General features: G+C 41.1%; 1 protein-coding gene across 1 annotated transcript in view; it reads left to right on the forward strand.

Moving 5' to 3' along the window:
- Positions 1 to 17,500, forward strand: part of LOC138018374 (MAM and LDL-receptor class A domain-containing protein 2-like) — a 252,304-nt gene that overhangs the window by 126,298 nt on the left and 108,506 nt on the right. The window contains exons 63-77 of the mRNA XM_068864996.1: positions 1 to 183; positions 355 to 445; positions 1,420 to 1,560; positions 4,260 to 4,525; positions 5,511 to 5,742; positions 6,760 to 7,037; positions 7,609 to 7,693; positions 9,118 to 9,270; positions 11,008 to 11,112; positions 11,529 to 11,741; positions 12,532 to 12,808; positions 14,434 to 14,567; positions 14,966 to 15,237; positions 15,350 to 15,599; positions 16,764 to 16,901. The exon at positions 1 to 183 is cut by the window's left edge and continues 89 nt beyond it. Coding sequence (XP_068721097.1) covers positions 1 to 183; positions 355 to 445; positions 1,420 to 1,560; positions 4,260 to 4,525; positions 5,511 to 5,742; positions 6,760 to 7,037; positions 7,609 to 7,693; positions 9,118 to 9,270; positions 11,008 to 11,112; positions 11,529 to 11,741; positions 12,532 to 12,808; positions 14,434 to 14,567; positions 14,966 to 15,237; positions 15,350 to 15,599; positions 16,764 to 16,901 — 2,818 coding nt within the window. The remainder of the gene's footprint in view (positions 184 to 354; positions 446 to 1,419; positions 1,561 to 4,259; positions 4,526 to 5,510; positions 5,743 to 6,759; positions 7,038 to 7,608; positions 7,694 to 9,117; positions 9,271 to 11,007; positions 11,113 to 11,528; positions 11,742 to 12,531; positions 12,809 to 14,433; positions 14,568 to 14,965; positions 15,238 to 15,349; positions 15,600 to 16,763; positions 16,902 to 17,500) is intronic.

Raw genomic sequence — 17,500 nt, forward strand, 5'->3', positions numbered from 1 at the left:
CCCGATGGAATGATCTGCTTACAATTTTGGTATCATATGTATGGACTTCACGTTGACGCTCTGAAGTTGTTCGTGCAGCCAGGAATGACGCTTCCATCATCACCAATCTGGACTAAGAGCGGTACCCAAGGATTTCAGTGGAGACAAGGACAGGTTGCTGTATCAAGTAGAAGACCATTCAAGGTACAAAATTAGTATTCTTCGTACTTATTACTCGAAATACCTGAAAGGTATCCGAGTTATAATCTCGGTTGACTTTGTTCGGTGCAGAAATCTTGAGATCTAAAGACTTCGTCACACTGGTCACTGTGTCATCTCTTTAGTAAAATAAGATTGTTCTTAATTATTTTTTAGTTTGTGTTCCAAGGCACGAGTGGACCTAGTTATAGAGGAGATATTGCTCTGGACGACCTTCGTGTCATCGATGGATCATGTCCTCCTTCACGTAAGTTTTGTTTTAGTGAGGGATGTAGCATTGCGTTTACGTGAAACGTGAAACCTGTGCGTGAAACGAAAAACTTGTCTTGCTTCTTAAGTTGCTCGATATCTGGAGCTTTCAAGCAAGAAATGAGCTCAGTGATATAAAATGAGTTTCGTCCATTGTTGAAAGACTCAAATTTTAGTCTGACGTTTGCTGTAAACGTGACTCTAAACCTCTCCGTCGTTATTGGTATTAATACGCTCTCAAAGTGCTCCAACAAGTTAAGCGCGATCATTGAAGCCCCTATCAAGCGATTTCCAACTGGATGTCGTAAAACGAACAGCGAATTGAAAGTCACAACCCTGTCAAATCGCAACTGGCGCAAGCCAATCAAAATTCCAATTAGTTACTTGTAACTTGCTCCAAGGGAAGTAATGCGCGGGGGCAAGTTAGTAGACATTCGGTGTGATTTCGTTTCTCATTGGTAGAAAAAGTGGCACGAGGTTTTTAAGTCAATCACGGCGAAGCGTGGCAATGGCAGTCACGTAGTTACTTTCGACTCTTCTTGCTCTAAGGGGCATATTGTCTAAAAAAGAAAATCAACTAACAAGTTAACACTCGCATTCAGTAGCTTTGCAAATTAGCATTTCCTTTGTTAGTGGCACGCATCCGTATTGCTCTCTTGAACACTGCCCAAAAAAGCTTGGTTTCTCCACCGCCCCAAGCATATGCACAAGCAAGATACGCAAATTCAACAATCACTTGTTCCTTTTTTTTAGAACAAGAGATACAAACTAACGACAAGTCAGTGGGCCTTCCTGTGTCGCCTTCGGTTATGTTACATCGCGAGTGAAAAATGCCATATATCACAACCTTTCTGTTTTTAACGTCTTTTTCAGTTCGGCCTCCTGTATTGCTTATTATAAATAGCTTGTAATGATTTTGCGCGTGTTTATGTTGCTTTTTGTGCAACTTTTTGTTTGTTTTTTCTTCCAAAGGTGAATGTGGCTTTGAGTCTCCAAGTATTTGTAATTTCACGCAAGATAAGGGAGACATCTTCGATTGGAGGAGAGGAAGCGGAAATACATCTTCTATCAGAACAGGGCCTCCGTTTGACCACACGTATAAAACTGCCTCTGGTAAGTTAACCAAGTCTCAGGAAAGCGACTTTCAGCTTTGAGATTTACCTCATTCATTCCCTTGCCTTCTTTGAATGGCGCAATGGTGAGGGATGACGCAGTGGTGAGAGCACTCGCCTCCCACCAATGTGGCCCGGGTTCGATTCCCAGAGTTTGTTGGTCCTCTACTCTGCACCGAGAGGTTTTCTCCGGGTACTCCGGTTTTCCCCACTCCTCAAAACCCAACATTTGACTTGAATTGCTTTTATTGTTAATTTCAGTTTATTTTGTCCCCAGTTAGTGCTCCAGCGCTAGAACGACCAGACACTTAAATAAAGTTCCTTTCCTTTTTCTTTCCTTTGAAAAGACTCCTTTCAAAACGAGGACCCCAAGGGCATCACCTAAAATAAACATTTGCGGCATCTTGACTTTATGTTTACTTGAGCATTTGGGCATCGTTGGCGAACTTTAAACTGGATTTGTTGTGACGCTGACCAAGTTTCGTACAATCTAAAGCAACGACATTACTTCAACAAAAACAACAAAATGCCTTAGTATGAAAAAGTAATCTTTTTACACGCGCGGCCGAGCATAAATTTCGGTAAATTTCTCTGCGGCAGTTTTCAAAAACCAATTAGGTGAAAAAACAGATCAAGTGAGCTATGATCCTCGCAGTTACGAACGCAATTTTAGCAATTGCGTAGAGAAACCTGAAAAATTCAGGACTTCAACGGGGTTTGAACCTGTGACCTCGCGATGCCGGTGCGACGCTCTAACCAACTGAGCTACGGAACGTAGCTCCTGAATTTTACAGGTTTCTCTACGGAATTGCTAAAATTGCCTTCGTAACTGCGAAGATCATCATATCCGCAGTTCAGTATATGATTCATTTCATATAACATTACGCTCATTGAAATAAGAGTTAACGATTTTGACGTCCATACTTGACCTTAACGCCATTGAAGCGGTGGTTGACAAAGAGTTGGTGCTTCGACAAAATGACTCGGCTTAAAGTGAAACGACCTTTCTTGTCGTCACAGCGGTCAATGCCGCCATCTTCATGGCCGTAGCCCCATGGAGTAGTTGGTGGCTTCAGGTTTCTTATGACTGTAGTTCCCTTACTTTTACAGTCTCTCTTCTTTTTTTCTTAAATTAAATCTCCTGTCCTACAAATTACAGAAAATAATGTTTACAATCACATTTGTGTGAATTTTCGTCCTAAAAAAAAGCGTTTGCATCCGAAAGAAATGTACTTCAGAATAGCTTATTTTGTCTTTTCTTTTTGTCATAAGAATAGGGAAATCATAACTTGTCACAATTATTCCAGATGGCGCCTGCCTGGAAATTGCAAAGTAAATATAAGCGATTCTGAAGAAAAAATACGTAAATTTGATTCAAATCTTATTTCCTCTAGTTTAAAGTTATTCTTCTCTTTGAGTGGAAAAACGATGGGTGTTATCGGTACGCCGAACTCCCGACGCCAGAGTCGCGGGTTCGAGGCCAAGCCGGATCTGTGGTTATATTGTTTCCTTGGACATAAAAGTTTGCTCCTCACCGCCTCTCTCCACCCAGTTATATGTATTAGTACGGTGACGTACAAGTGACATCGATGGGGTCAACCCTGCGCTAGACCATCCTGTCCTTAGGCAAGTAGCAATACTCACTTCATGCTACTTGAAGCCGGGCTGTGCTCCAGCCGTTTTATCACTCAGTTGCTCGTCAGTCACTTAACATATCTTCCGTTGTAGAAGTGGCGGTTTCATTTAATAGTTATACAGATAATATGGAGCTTACGCAATAACGCTGACGACGCCAACGAGAACGTTTTCGAAAAATATTATTTCCCGTTATTGTAATAATTTCGCGATAACTCCAAGTGTGGTAGCTTGGGAAGAAAATTAAAAATATTTCTTCAGGTTCTCACGTCCTCTACACAACTTTAAAATTGGTCAATTCGCGTCGTTGTCAGGACGAGGACGGCAAAGAAATGTACCAAAATGCAAAACGCACGTGCAGGGCGTGCAGAGCCTTTGTTTTTGTTCATTACGTCCATTGTTTTGTGGCGGTTTCGTAGCCGTCGTCGTCGTCATCCTATCGTAAGGTCCCTAATGAACTTTATCATATGGCCCGTACGGCCCCTCGCGCGCTTTCATTGGAAAACTATTGGGAAATCCCCGTATAAGGGCCGTACGCATTTGCGCGAGCAGGGCCGGAAAAAGCCGGACGGCCCGGCTACGAACACGTACTTCTCGTGCTCAGTGTTGTTTGTCAGTTGCTTTTTTGCTGTCCGCCATTGCTGACGTATATTTCAGAGCCCCGGTTCCCACTCAACCCTTCGTTTGAGTTGATCACATACACTCTGTCAGCATAGAGTCTTACTAAGCTTGTAACTGTCGTTTTAATATTACTGTATTTTGCCTACATTACGTATAATGTTAGGCTGTATATATGGCTCCCAGAGGTGTGCGAGAAGTACATATTATTTGAAAACGTGTCAAGTCATGTAGCGTTTGGGAACAAATTGGGGACAATACATAGAAATAAAATCAAGGATTATTTTTTAGGGGAGGAGAAACCCGGAGTGCCCGAAAAAAGAAAAACCCGGCTCTCGGAAGGATTGAAACACAAGCCACATTAATGGGAGGCGAATGCTATCAGCACTGCACCAGCCCTGCTCGTCCTTACGATCGTCGTAATCATTTCACTTGATCTTGTTGCAGGGCATTACATGTACATCGAAGCATCGGCTCCTCGCAGGACAGGAGATTTTGCTCGTATCGAGTCTATATCCTATAAAGCAACAGTGGGAAATGGACGGTGTGTTGTGTTTTGGTATCACATGTACGGCAGTGGCGTTGGTAGATTGAATGTTTACATCAAACGTGGAAGAACCCTTGGTTCTACCGTCTGGACAGAAAATGGTAACCATGGGAACAAGTGGTTTAGGGGCATGGTAACAGTGAAGAGTCCAAATCAGCGTTGGAAGGTATCGTAACTTCATACTTTTAAAGATAATATATCCTCATTTCCTTATAAGTAAACTCTTAAATAACGCGGGGGATGTCGGTTTAAGCTTTCGTTGACATTACGTAAGAAATATTTAACTTTGTGGACAAGTGAGTTAAAACTGAAAATTAGAATTAAAACTGGGATAACATATACCGAGCCTTTTGATTTTTTTTTTTTCAATATGTGGTGGTGATGGAAATATCTTTTAATGGTTTCGTTTCTGTTTGTTGATCTTCTCCACGGAACAGAAGAAGTCATTGTTTCAACAGCCAATTAGGTTCTGGTTAGCATATTAGTAACAATGGTTGACGTCACGAGAAACTTCGCATACTGTGCGTCTTCGTGTTTAAACATTCAAATTTTCCACTTCTCAATAAATACTTGAGCATTTAGGCTTGTCTGTTGTCAGCGCACATAAAGTTCCTTCAATTTGTTGTTCACTGTTATCTTCTCCTTTAAAATAAATTCGAGAATACCATGTTTGGATATCGCAGCTCTAGCAGTGTGCAGAACGTATGTACCCAGCGATCTCTTCATCGGTGACCGATTGTTCTGTACAAGGATATCAATCAAGTCGCCCGGTTGTTCAAAAGCCGATTAACGCTAATCCCAGATTAAAATTTGACCAAGGAGTTCATTTCTCTACTCCCAAATGCTGTTAAACGCTGATATTCGGCAAAACTGTACATTAGAAGAAGTCAATCTTGAACAATAAAAATGAGCAAAAGAAACTTTCACCAAAAAGTTGAAAGCATGAAACAAAAGTTTACGCTAATCCTGGATTAAGTTAATTCGCTTTCGAACAACCGGGCGCAGACGACTAATGTTGATAATGTGCCCTTAACTTCGAATAAAGGCTCAGCTTCTAGGATTCTGCTCCGCGCTGTTAATCGAATGGACAGAGGGTCCCCTCCTTTGAGCGAAATATAACCTCAATACAATGTTTGTTTTTCGTTGCTTAGATTGTATTTGAAGGCATCAGAGGGCGTGGAGCTAGAGGAGATATTGCGATTGACGACGTTCTTGTCAAAGACTTGCCTTGTCCACCCCCGGGATCATGTGACTTTGAGACGGGCTGGTGTGCATATCAGAATGATCTGACTGGTGATGACTTCGATTGGCAGAGAAACACAGGCCACACTTCGAGCATTGGTACTGGGCCCTCTGTTGACCACACAACTGGAACTTCACTGGGTAAGATATATAGATTTATTTTCCGCCAGTTGCTCCACACTGAAACCTTAATATGATTCTTGAGTTGATAAGTTGTGATAAAAGATGCTGATGAGCTTACCCGATGAAACAAAAGGCTTACATAACGGACCAGCTTACCAGTCCCTGGGCACTTCGTTAAATCAAACGGTTTTCACGGAACGTAATAATAATAATAATAATAATAATAATAATAATAATAATAATAATAATAATAATAATAATAATAATTATTATAATAATTATAATAATAATAATAATAATAATAATAATAATAAGAATTATAATAATAATAATCTATGTAGAGCATAACAAAGTTAGAGCAAATCGGATCGACGCGCGACTTGTCAGCCACGAGAGGAAAGAACTCTGCACAATTGAAATGAGCTGCCCATGGATTGAGAGTCGAGCCAAGAAAGAAGAGAAAAAATACACTCAAGTATGGGCCCATGATGTGGGAGCTGAAGCAGAGATACAATGGTTACAGGGTGGAACAGTACAACGTAATAATTGACGTTCTGGGTGGATACTCTAAACACCTAGAGAGGTCGGTGAGGAAGCTACTTGGAGCGAGAGCACGGGGCGTACTTGAGCGGATGCAGAAGTCGGTCATCTCAAACACTTTAAACATTTCCAGAACATTTAAGATAAATACTTAGTTAGGGCGCTAAGGACACTAGATTCTAGGTTTTCATTTTTCTCCAGAAATCCAAAAAACGCAAGTGTCCCAAAACCTGTATTTTACTGATGTTTTTACATAGATTTTAACGTCTTTTCCTTTCGCCATATTGAGAACTTCCCATAAATCATTCCTTCCATCGCCTTTTTCCATTTCCCTTCGGTGATTAATTTGTCGATATGTTTCTGCAACCTGAATTTAGTTCGACTTGTTCGTCTGGACAATCGTCTTCGAAAAGTCAACTTCCAGGGTGGACAAGCCATTAAAGTGAATTTTAAATTCTCTTGTGATGTTGCTGTTATGTTTTTCCCAATATTCAGGCCACTATGCGTACATTGAAACTTCATATCCGAGGGTGAAAGGCGACGTGGCTCGACTAACATCAGATCGGTTTAAAGTCAGTAAAGGCTACAACTGGTGCTTAAACTTCTGGTACCACATGAATGGCAATAGTGTTAGATCCCTGTCTGTGAAGATAAAAATCTATCCCTTCCAATCACATAAGCCTTACTACAGACCGTTATGGAAAAGGCAGCTCAATCATGGAGACACATGGTTGTCAGACAATGTGCAGATCAACAGTCCCGACGATTTTGAGGTATTCATTGTGGGCTTCATTGCTCAAGTCAATATAGAAGAAGATAAGTTGGGAGGAAGGTCAAATCACATCTCGTATGAGACAGAATATAATTGTCTTCCATTTCACCAACATGGTGTATAGCGAACTTTATTCAACCTGGGTTTGTTATTTATGATTTTGGGCGTCAGAATACAAAAGATAGCTACGAAATTTCGATTCTCATTTCACGGAGAATGTTTGTCCAAAAATGTTACCCCCTGCCTTTACTGAACTCGTGTTTCGCGAGAAAAGAAAAGAGACTTTTCCACATTTCACGGGAAATGAAAAAGGCAATTTACTCTTTTCCATCCTTACGAAATTGACCCCGAAAATTGGGCCCTTTAGGGTTCGCATTTGAATGTCTATCTGTTAGTTTCTTGGAACATTCACCAACCAGAAGGCTTGGTTTTGTTGCCTCTTTTTCTACGACATCACCTCTTTTCTGCACCATGTTATCAGAAAACTGCATTTCTCTTGGTTAATCAGAGTGGAGAGATTCTTTTTGTGCACTGCTATTTATCTCATGTAATCATTTTGTTTTGTTCTACAGATTGTATTTGAAGCTTCTACTGGGGCTTCATTTGATGGAGATATTGCTATTGATGATATTGTTGTGACACCTGGAGTTTGTCCATGTAAGATAAACAAGAAAGCAGTGATTGATAGGAATTGAGACCTGTGAAGACTGTGATTTGCGATTTATAGATGTCGGTTTCCATTCATTCTGCAATGAAATGACAAGCAAGAAAATTGCCTCAGTATCGTTGACAAGCATTATAATTGATCAGACAGACACTTTATAACGTCAAAGCAAGAGAAAGTGTTTAACACAGCAGATGACAAAGCGATGTTCCTAAATTGGCGTACATTTTGGCAGTTTCAAAAGGCACCTCGATTACCTGTCGTTCCAGAATATTGTCTACGTTCGTGCGATCTTTTGAACTTCATTTAACCATATTGCTGAATTCTGTTTGACTGGGCGTCTTTGCCAGCAATAAAACAGTGCTTATTCCATGAAGCCTGTTTTTCACTAGCGACGCAAGCACCAGCACAAGAATAAACGCGAGCACAAGATCGCTCATTTCACCGTGCAAAACGGGCCTGACGCGTGCATAAGCACGAGCGAAAAGGTTAAAAATTTTCCTTTTCCTTGTTAATTCTTGCGTTTATGCTTGCGTTCGCGTGCATTGTGTGAAAACGGGACATAACACAAGCACTGCGCAAGCTGTGATGTTCATCCAATGAAAAAGATTCGTTCCAGATTCCTCTCTCAGGGCCGCGTTGTAAGAGAGAACATGGAATTAGTGAATCCTTGTCTCTGCGTAGTGTGCTTGTTCTTGCGTCAATGGTTCCTTTTTACTGGACAAGAATCTCTGGCGCTGGAGTTTATGCTTGCCCTTTGTGCTTGCGTCGCTAGTGAAAACCACGCTTTACTTGACACATTTCCTCCCTAATAACTGCGTTTTGCATTTTTTTTTTCATGCGGAAGATAACCAAAACTCATAATGCCAATTTGAATCCAGAACCAAGTCCAAGTTAATAGGCCATTTTTAATTATTATTTTCCGAGTTCATGTCTGACTCATCATCAAAGCGAGTCTAAGTGCTAAGTCTTTGTGATGGTAATTAGTTCTACTTTACATATGAATGAAAACTAATTTTCACAAGAAAAACTTCGCACTTAGACTCGCTTTGAAGAGGAGGCAGACATGAACTCGGAAATGGCCTATTTATATGACAGCCGTATTTGATCGAAGAATGGTCCATCTCTTGATTAACCTTTCGATAAAGCGCCTGCTAAGACGTTATAGACATCACAAATCAAGGTTTAGAGCCAATTATTCTATTATTCATTTTTTTTAGCAGACCTGTTGATAAGCGTCAGTCCGCAAATAGGAGTAAAGGCAAATAGGAGTAAAGCAATTATAAAATCACTGTTGAATACTAAATTTGCGCCCTTGGCACTTATCGATTAAACACGGTTCAGAAACGCTAGACCATACAAGTAAAAAACTCAATTCTCCTTTAATTGATTGACTCATCTTTTGTTCCTTTGGAAGCTCCAACGCCAACCACAACACCCAACCCATGTGCAGTGAGGTGCAAGTCTAGCAAATGTATAAGTTCAACGCGATTGTGTGACTTTGTCAATGATTGTGGACCTGGAGACAACAGCGATGAGAAGAACTGTGGGGATTGCACATTTGAACAAGGTACGTTTTGAGAAGGGATACCTGACAAGTGTAGGCGGAGTATTTCTGTTGTCTCAACACCATAACGTTTCTCTGATCTCTCTGCACTTATGTCTTGAACTGAACCTAATGATATGCACGCCGAATTTTGATAACCAAGATGAAGTGAGCCTTTGCTGCCTATTTCCAACAATAAGGTAACAGTAAAGGTTAGCATTATTTTTAGCTTAGGATAAATGCAGATGTTTATCCTTACTTGAAAAACAGCAGCACTCGGAGGACACTCTGTGACGTTGTCTGTATTCCGAGACACGAGTTATCATTTCAGGAGAGCAAGGGCGCTCTTGATGACGCTTCTAGAAATCTGCGTGCATTTAGTTAGGGCCTTTTCTGGACATATCTGAAGATTTCTATTTAACAAATCGAAAGTGGTTCAGCGTTGTCTGTACTCTTATCGACAACGATATTCGTCATCACAGTGGTCAAAATGTTGTGGACTCACGAGGCGGAGCCGAGCAAATTTTGACGCGAGCATGATGCGAGCAGATTTTGACGCGAACAGCGTTGTCTAGACTCTTATCGACAACGGCAAATTAGCCAATCAGATTGCGATTGCGGTAAAATTTTGTGTTAATGATAACCACTCTCAATCGCATTTAACTAAGGACATTTTGGAAGGGCTGTCAATCAAACCAAAGCTCAAGAAATATAAAGCAGATCCGATTTGGTGTTTTGAAGACAAGGGAAAGCAGGAATAACCAGAGAAAAATCCCTGGGCCGGTTTGTTCAAAAGCCGATTAACTTAATCCAGGATTAGCGTGAACTTTGGTTCACGTTTTCCACTTTTTGGTGAAAGTTTCTTTTGCTTATTTTTGTTTTTCAAGATTGACTTCCTCCGATGTAAAGTTTTGCCGAATATCAGCGTTGAACAGCATTTGGGAGTAGAGAAATAAACTCCTTGGTTAATTTTTAATCTGGGATTAGCTTTAACCGGCTTTTGACCAACCGGGCCCTGGAAGCTAAGTGCTAAACCAAAACACTCGATGGACTTATGACGTGCTTCCAACATTGCTCGAACTAAAGTCGAGATGCTGCTAAACTTCGAAGCATGCATGTCCTTCGAACGAGAAGCAGACGATATTTGATGTTAAATTTGGCCGTTAAGCCAGGGTTTCTTTTGGAGATAATTTGCTCCAAAACCGATTTGGTCGAAATTATTGCTCAAGAATATGGAACTGTCCTCGTCCAATAATATTATCGTCGTCAGTGCCAAACGTGCTTTTGCTTAAGCCTCACTGCCGTAACAAACCGTGGTCTATAGTGATTGCATGATTTTTTTAATATAGCGGTACTCACCGTTACGTCACATACTGTCATTAATGTGCCAAGCAGACATCTATTGGCTATCGAAACAAAGGATTCTTTTGTTTTGTGGTGGCAAAATTTAACTATCAAGAGAACTGATTATAAACAGTGAATATCGCTGTACGACTACATTACCTTACCATTCCATTTTTATTTACATCGAGTCAATGTTCGCATAAATTAACGAGTTTTTTATCTTGTTTAAAAATCATCACAATTATTGAAAACAACAAATCATATATAGTCCATCGGAGGTAACCCGGCATCATGTCATTTTCTGACTAGTTTTGGGATTTAATCATAGAAAAGCGTTTATATTTAGAAAAAAGCGTTAATTCAACACCTGAGCTATAAGAGGTTGATTTTCATCTTGCTTTTTTTCCTGATCTCAAGGCCTTTGTGGATGGAATGATACAAGCAAGGGCTCATTTGATTGGAATAGAGATCGTGGTGGAACGCCTTCTTCTAATACCGGACCTACCACTGATCATACTCTTGGTAAGTAAATTGTTGATCTGTGCTCAAACTTGTGTTTATCTTATCATGAAATCACGTGGCAAGTTTGGAGAGTGCTCGAGAAGGGGAAGAATTGCTGGAGACGTAGCTGAGAGAAACTCTGGCTTACTGAACGCTCTCTCTTCCAGGTTGCATCTTAAATTGATATAAGCACAGCTAAAACCATTTAACAAATTGTCTTATGGCATCGCCAGTGCAGTTTTAATATTGCGAGAAGTCTTCTCTGTCGTACGAACTCGGAAATGTCGATCTTCGAGTAGCAAAGCCGCGAGCAGCGAATTTCTTGGGCGCACTCGAAAATGAGGCTCGCAGCTTCGCATATTATAATCAGTGAATCTAGGGTACTGTCCCCATACTGTTGCACGTAATTTTTATGGGGCTTTTTTTTTTTTTTTCAGGCACTGCTCTTGGATATTACATGTATGTGGAGGCCTCCCAAGGACAAACATGGGATCTGGCGAAACTGGAAAGTGTGTGGCTCAAGCAGGCTGCCTCAACTTGTGTTGTTAGTTTCTGGTATCACATGTACGGGAGAGGAATTGGAACTTTGTATGTGTACATCAAAGTTGGACTGACTTACACCTTAGTGTTTGAAGAGAATGGCAATAAAGGTAAGGCAAAGAGAAGCGCCGCGACGATTCTGTTTTTTCATAGTTCTTTCCGAAGGTGTCGCAGTGCCCCCCTCAACCTCGCAAACTTCCTGTTTTACTGTTTGGTTAGGGTTAAGGGAACTCTGTGACGCTTATAGCTTGTTCATTTCATTAATTTTATGTGGCTTGAATGGACAACCCAATACCAACCATGGAATACAATATAATTTAAATGTGGACCCATTGTGGCCGGCTCTTTTTTATTTGAAACAGTGAAGAGAACAAGGAAGGGAAAGACTTTATAAAATCCTTCTCTCAAAGAACGCCTTGGATTTAAAGTTCATATGAAAGCTATCCAACAGTCGACGTCATTTTGCATGATAACCTCTTCGTGACTGAAGGTTACAGCACTAGGTCAGTCTAGTCTCGATAGAAAATCACGATAACCGGGGCCATTTGAATAAGTTGGAATTTTGTCTTTTTCAACTGAATCTAATGGCTGTCTCTGGTCAATGCGCACGGATTTTGCAGCAAATGGTATGAACCCTTGATGTGGTAGGATCGTGCTTGTGAGAGCCATCTGCCGTTTCGACAACCAGAGCGGAAGTCGTCACTCGACCCTGAAGATGATTTCCTCGTAGGTTGTCGCAACTGCAGGCAGTGTCACCAATAACAGTCGTTTTAGGATTACTCTCAGTAATAATAGAATGAAACAGTACCGACGTAGCGTCAATAGTGCAACCCCAATAAAAAGTTTCAAAGTTTAATCGTGCTAGGGTTGATGAAAAAAGTATCGTTCATTTGTGCGCAGGCAAGAACTGGCTGCAGGGTAAACTTCATTTGGGTCGGCGTTCAGCACCATTCAAGATCATTTTTGAGGCCGAGAGAAGCTACAATGTGTTCGGAGACATCGCCGTGGATGATATCAGCTTTTCGAACTGTTCCTTGCCACTAATTAACAGAAACTGTGGTCAGCAGCAATATCATTGCAACCGAGGATCTTGCATTGATGTTGGGCGCGTGTGTGACTTTACCGATGACTGTGGGGATAATAGCGATGAGAAAAATTGTCATTTCTATAACTATAGGTAAGACGATCATGGCATTGATTGAGAACCAACCTAGAACAGCAGTTTCAGTAATGTGCCCCTTAATGCTGGTATAACGTCAGGTAACCTCTGGCAAGTGCACACAAAAAAAATATTCCTGTTAGCTGTTCCTATACAAGCGATTGTACCATGATAGTAATAATTACTAGTAATAGCTATCGCTAAGTGCCAACGAGACAGTCAGTATAATACATAGGAATATACAATAATTAAGTAGAATAAAACCAGTGCCATGTAAAAAATCGGCAAAACGTTTTCAGACTTTTCAGTGTGAAACATGTAATGGGGAATCAAACTCTGTCGCACATGAAAGTTGTTTCACTTGTAGAATTTTTATTGTGCAAGATGCAGCCATGAATTATAAGTCAAAGGATCGTCGAATTGTGTGCTTAAATGCAGACAACACATTTCCGTTAAAAATTAAACTGGTCACAACTCAGTGGTCACAAAACGAAAAACAAACTGTTCGATTAACGGGCCGAGGGTCGAGATTGACAACAGCGGCCGATAAAAACTCACTCAATATAGAACACGCTTGTTCAAAAATAAATATTAAAGAACTCTCAAAGCAAGTGTACACAACACAGTGGTCAGGGAAATGGAAAAAAATGTGTTTTCACTCACCGTCGAACACAGGATCATAAATAGTCGCGCGCGTCATGCAAGTTTGTCTCATGACATGACACATCAAAACACGCGCTTTTATTGTTCTTGAAGTCACATGATAAGTGGCCTTGGTCCCTTGGCCTTACATTGCATTTTCTCTGGAGCGCTCGAATTTTTTTCTGCATCCACAACAATCTCGCGCTTCGGCTCTGTAAGGCTGCCGCCTCGTCAGCCTCGCGTCTTCGCCCGGCTGACTCGTTGGCAATAACTAATGATATTTACCCAGGAAGCTCCACTCACTCGAAAGTGGTTTTCAGGGAGGTCCTGCACCCGATTAGACTGCAAAACAGTCGTTTTCTTCCATTTTCGGAAGGCGCGAAGCGCCGTAAGCGTGATCCTCGCGTGTGAAGCGCGCGAGCCTCCCTCGCCGTTTCTACACTCGCTCCAGACCTTTCGTTTGAATATTTATCGCGGTGCTTGCGTTCGCCAAAAATACGATTGTTTTGCAGTCTAGCACCCGATCGAATTGGAATTTAGAAATGTTGGTTTTGGAGAAGAGGAGAAAACCGGAGAACCCGGAGCAAAACCTCTCGAGCGGTCTGCGGTGTAAAGAGCCAACGACAAACTTAACCCATATATGGCTACGAGTCCGGCATCGAACCCAGGCCACCTTGGTGGGATGCGAGTGCAATCACCACTACACCAGAGTGATTACAAGCTAAATGACAGGGGTTAGCTAAGATGGAAGCACTAGCACAAGCATTTTTAGCTCGCTTAGTACTCCTAAGCGGGAGAAAAAGGCTTGCGTAGGGCTCACATTTCTCTGCCTGCGTACATCCTTTACAAATGTGAACCGGATCTCAATTAAAATTGTTACCTAGAGAGAATGACGACCTTGCGCTCTGCAACGTGCTGTGCTGCGAGGTGTGATGTGTATTTTCTTGCCTCCGTAAGCAATGAATTGAGTTGAATTGAGTTGTCCGTACAATCCATTGCAGATGTTCGTTTGAGACATCGCTGTGCAAGTGGAATCAGTTGACAGATGACGACTTTGATTGGACAAGGAATCGTGGCAGTACAGCTTCATTCGATACTGGGCCATTGTTTGACCACACCCTGGGCACTTCAGCTGGTAATATAATCGTTTCTTACTCAACATTTCAGTCCTGTCTTCTGGTCGAAATTACCACTACCATAGAGATCATGTGAAATTGTCGCAGTGATTGAAAACCTTTGAACTCTAGAACCGTTCTACGGCTCCGGATGCTCTGCAAAAACCGTTTAATTATTTTAGACGTGTTGACTTTTGAACCAAGCTTGACTTATGATATCGTCAGCGAAATTTGGACTGTTAACGTTAAACTCAACTTATTTCACGTCTTCATTCCTATGGTGTTGTACTGTCTCTATTTACTATTGTAATTACAGAGAATAAGACCTTGGCTTGTCTGGTTTGGTTTTCCATTAGCAATTGCTGCAACGTCAGTGTTTTTCAATCCGCTTGATAACCCTGCACCATTTCTGTTTTAGGGTATTACTTGTATGCAGAAGCCTCCTATCCACGTAAGAAGGGTGACAAGGCTCGACTTGCTAGTGCTTTCTTCGCTCCTATTCCCCTTGGAGACAACAGTTGTCGGCTGCGCCTGTACTTCCACATGTTTGGCACCGATATCGGCTCACTGAATGTCTACACTCGCCCTTGTAATGGATGTGCAGAAACTCTTGTATTTTCACGATCTGGCAATGTCGGAAACTTCTGGGATCGAGCCGAGGTGACTCTTAAGAGCAAGGTACCATTCCAGGTAAGAATTGCTGCATGAAAAGTTGTACAGTGACATTGCGCATGCCCCATACGTACCCATGCCTTGTTTTAGAAGTAGTCATGACGCGTACCTCGTTCTCATAACATTGTAGGTTGTCATCGAAAGTGTTCGTGGTATCAGTTACCAGGGTGATATCGCCATTGATGATTTGTCCATGACTCAGTTCTGTCGTATTAACGGAGGACCAGACCCAACTGCACCTCCTCCAACAACACCGGCGCCAACTCCCCCTCCATGTCCTGGGTTTAGATTTAAGTGCGCCAATGGGCCGTGCATCGACACATGGAAAAAGTGCGACTATCGGGACGACTGTGGCGATGGTTCTGATGAGGTTAATTGCGGTATGTATGACACATCCATCAGTCGTCGTAATTATTAACGTCGGTCAACATCGTCCTCATCATCGTTATCGCCTCATCTTCATCAACTTTTCTTTCTTTATCGATTTTTTAAAGTTGTTGACATTACAGCTAAGTCAAGTAAATTAGACTCAGATTCAGAAATAAATCCGACCCGATTAATGTCTTGATGTTTAAAGGCCCACGTTCGCCCAAATGCCATTGCGCACCGAGACTGGCATAGTGTTTTCCGCGTTTTCACCTGAGTGCATTCAGCCAATCAGATCACGCATTTGGACAAGCCGTTATTTGAAAACAGAAACAAACGACCGCGATGACTTTTGGGCGAATGTGGGCCTTAGAGGTTAGAGTTGGTAATAGCTGTAAAATATAGTATTTATTTAGTATCGTAACCTAAAAAACGCTGAAATGCCCAGGTTCTCTGTAATTAGCGAAAAACAAGCTGACAACAGTACAAAAAAAAACCCTGCGAAATTAAAAAAAAAATGAATATCAGTATGGTAGAACTAATTACTATGACAAAGGCTTCGCAGTTAGACTCGCTTTGAAGAGGTGGCAGACATGACTCGGAAATGCCGGGCCAATTGAATTTCCTTAAAGGGAGCCTTCACTAAAACAAGAATATAACTTAAATACTGAACATAATGCTTACCGTCAAAATTGTTCGAACTTTTTGTAATAGAAGCGTTTGTATTTCAAATACGCTTGTTTTGATTTTCAAAATTCCTAGGCGATGCCATTTTGAATAATTGTGACGTGTAATGGTTGCCTTATTGTTTCAAAACAAAAGCTCTTTGTGTGAATACAATCGAAAGCAACCTGAGATTACACGTCACAGTTATTCAAAATGGCAGCGCCCGGGAAATTAAAAACCCAAAACAAGTGTTGTGGAAATTTGTCTATTTCGGATACAAATGCTCTCATTGGAAAAATATCGAAAAATTTAGATTGTAAACATTATGTTCAATGTTCAAAAATTAAATTATTGTTTTAGTGGAGGTTTCCTTTAAAATTGCACTGGCCGTTAGTGATACGGACCAGCAAAAGAGGTGATGTTATGGTTTTGCAGCTTGAATACTATTAGCGTTTTAGTTGACACGGCTTTCGCTTTTCATCATTATACGTCTGATTATATAATTTTCATAGGATCTTGTTCTTTTGAACCTGGTTTGTGTGGCTGGAAAGATAATAGCCTTGGCGTTTACCAGTGGGACAGAAACAAAGGAAAGACTATTGTGGCAGGAACTGGACCAAGTGTTGACCACACGTGTGGTACTGCTTCATGTAAGTGACAAGTATCAGGTCATCGATGTCTTTTGTTTCCCGTTAGGATATCATCAATGTGCCCTGTGAAAAGTCAGGCTCTTTGCATAGCAAATTTAGGGAACAATGTATAATCTTGGACAAAAATTGTTGAGATTTTCCGATTTTTTTTAAACGTTTGGACCATATAAGTTGAAACGGAGGCCAGCAATTCCCCATTCCCCCTCCCCACCCAACACAATGTTCGGGAAGAAATGCAATTAAACCAGTCGTGTTTCAAAATTGATTTGGGGTTAGTAGGGGGGGGGGGGGGGAGGGTTCGTAATAATGTGATTTATTTCATAAAAAAACAAAACGTTTTAATTTTTAAGATTACAATGAGATACTATTGTCCAGTGAGATACTATTGTAGCTTTTGTGTTTTATGCAGGGTAGGATCTATCGGCTCATTGTTTGTGTCCATTTGTACACTGAGAGCTGTTTTGGATATCTTATTATGTACCCAAATGGTTAAATTGGTTAATTGACCAAGCGGCTTCTTGTTAGCTTCTTCGACTTGTTCTTTCATTGCTGTAAAATATGTAAAATTTAACTGCTTTGTTTATAGTGTAAGTGCACTA

The sequence above is a fragment of the Montipora capricornis genome, chromosome 10 (genome assembly GCF_036669925.1).
Source record: "Montipora capricornis isolate CH-2021 chromosome 10, ASM3666992v2, whole genome shotgun sequence".
Classification (NCBI taxonomy): Eukaryota; Metazoa; Cnidaria; class Anthozoa; order Scleractinia; family Acroporidae; genus Montipora; species Montipora capricornis.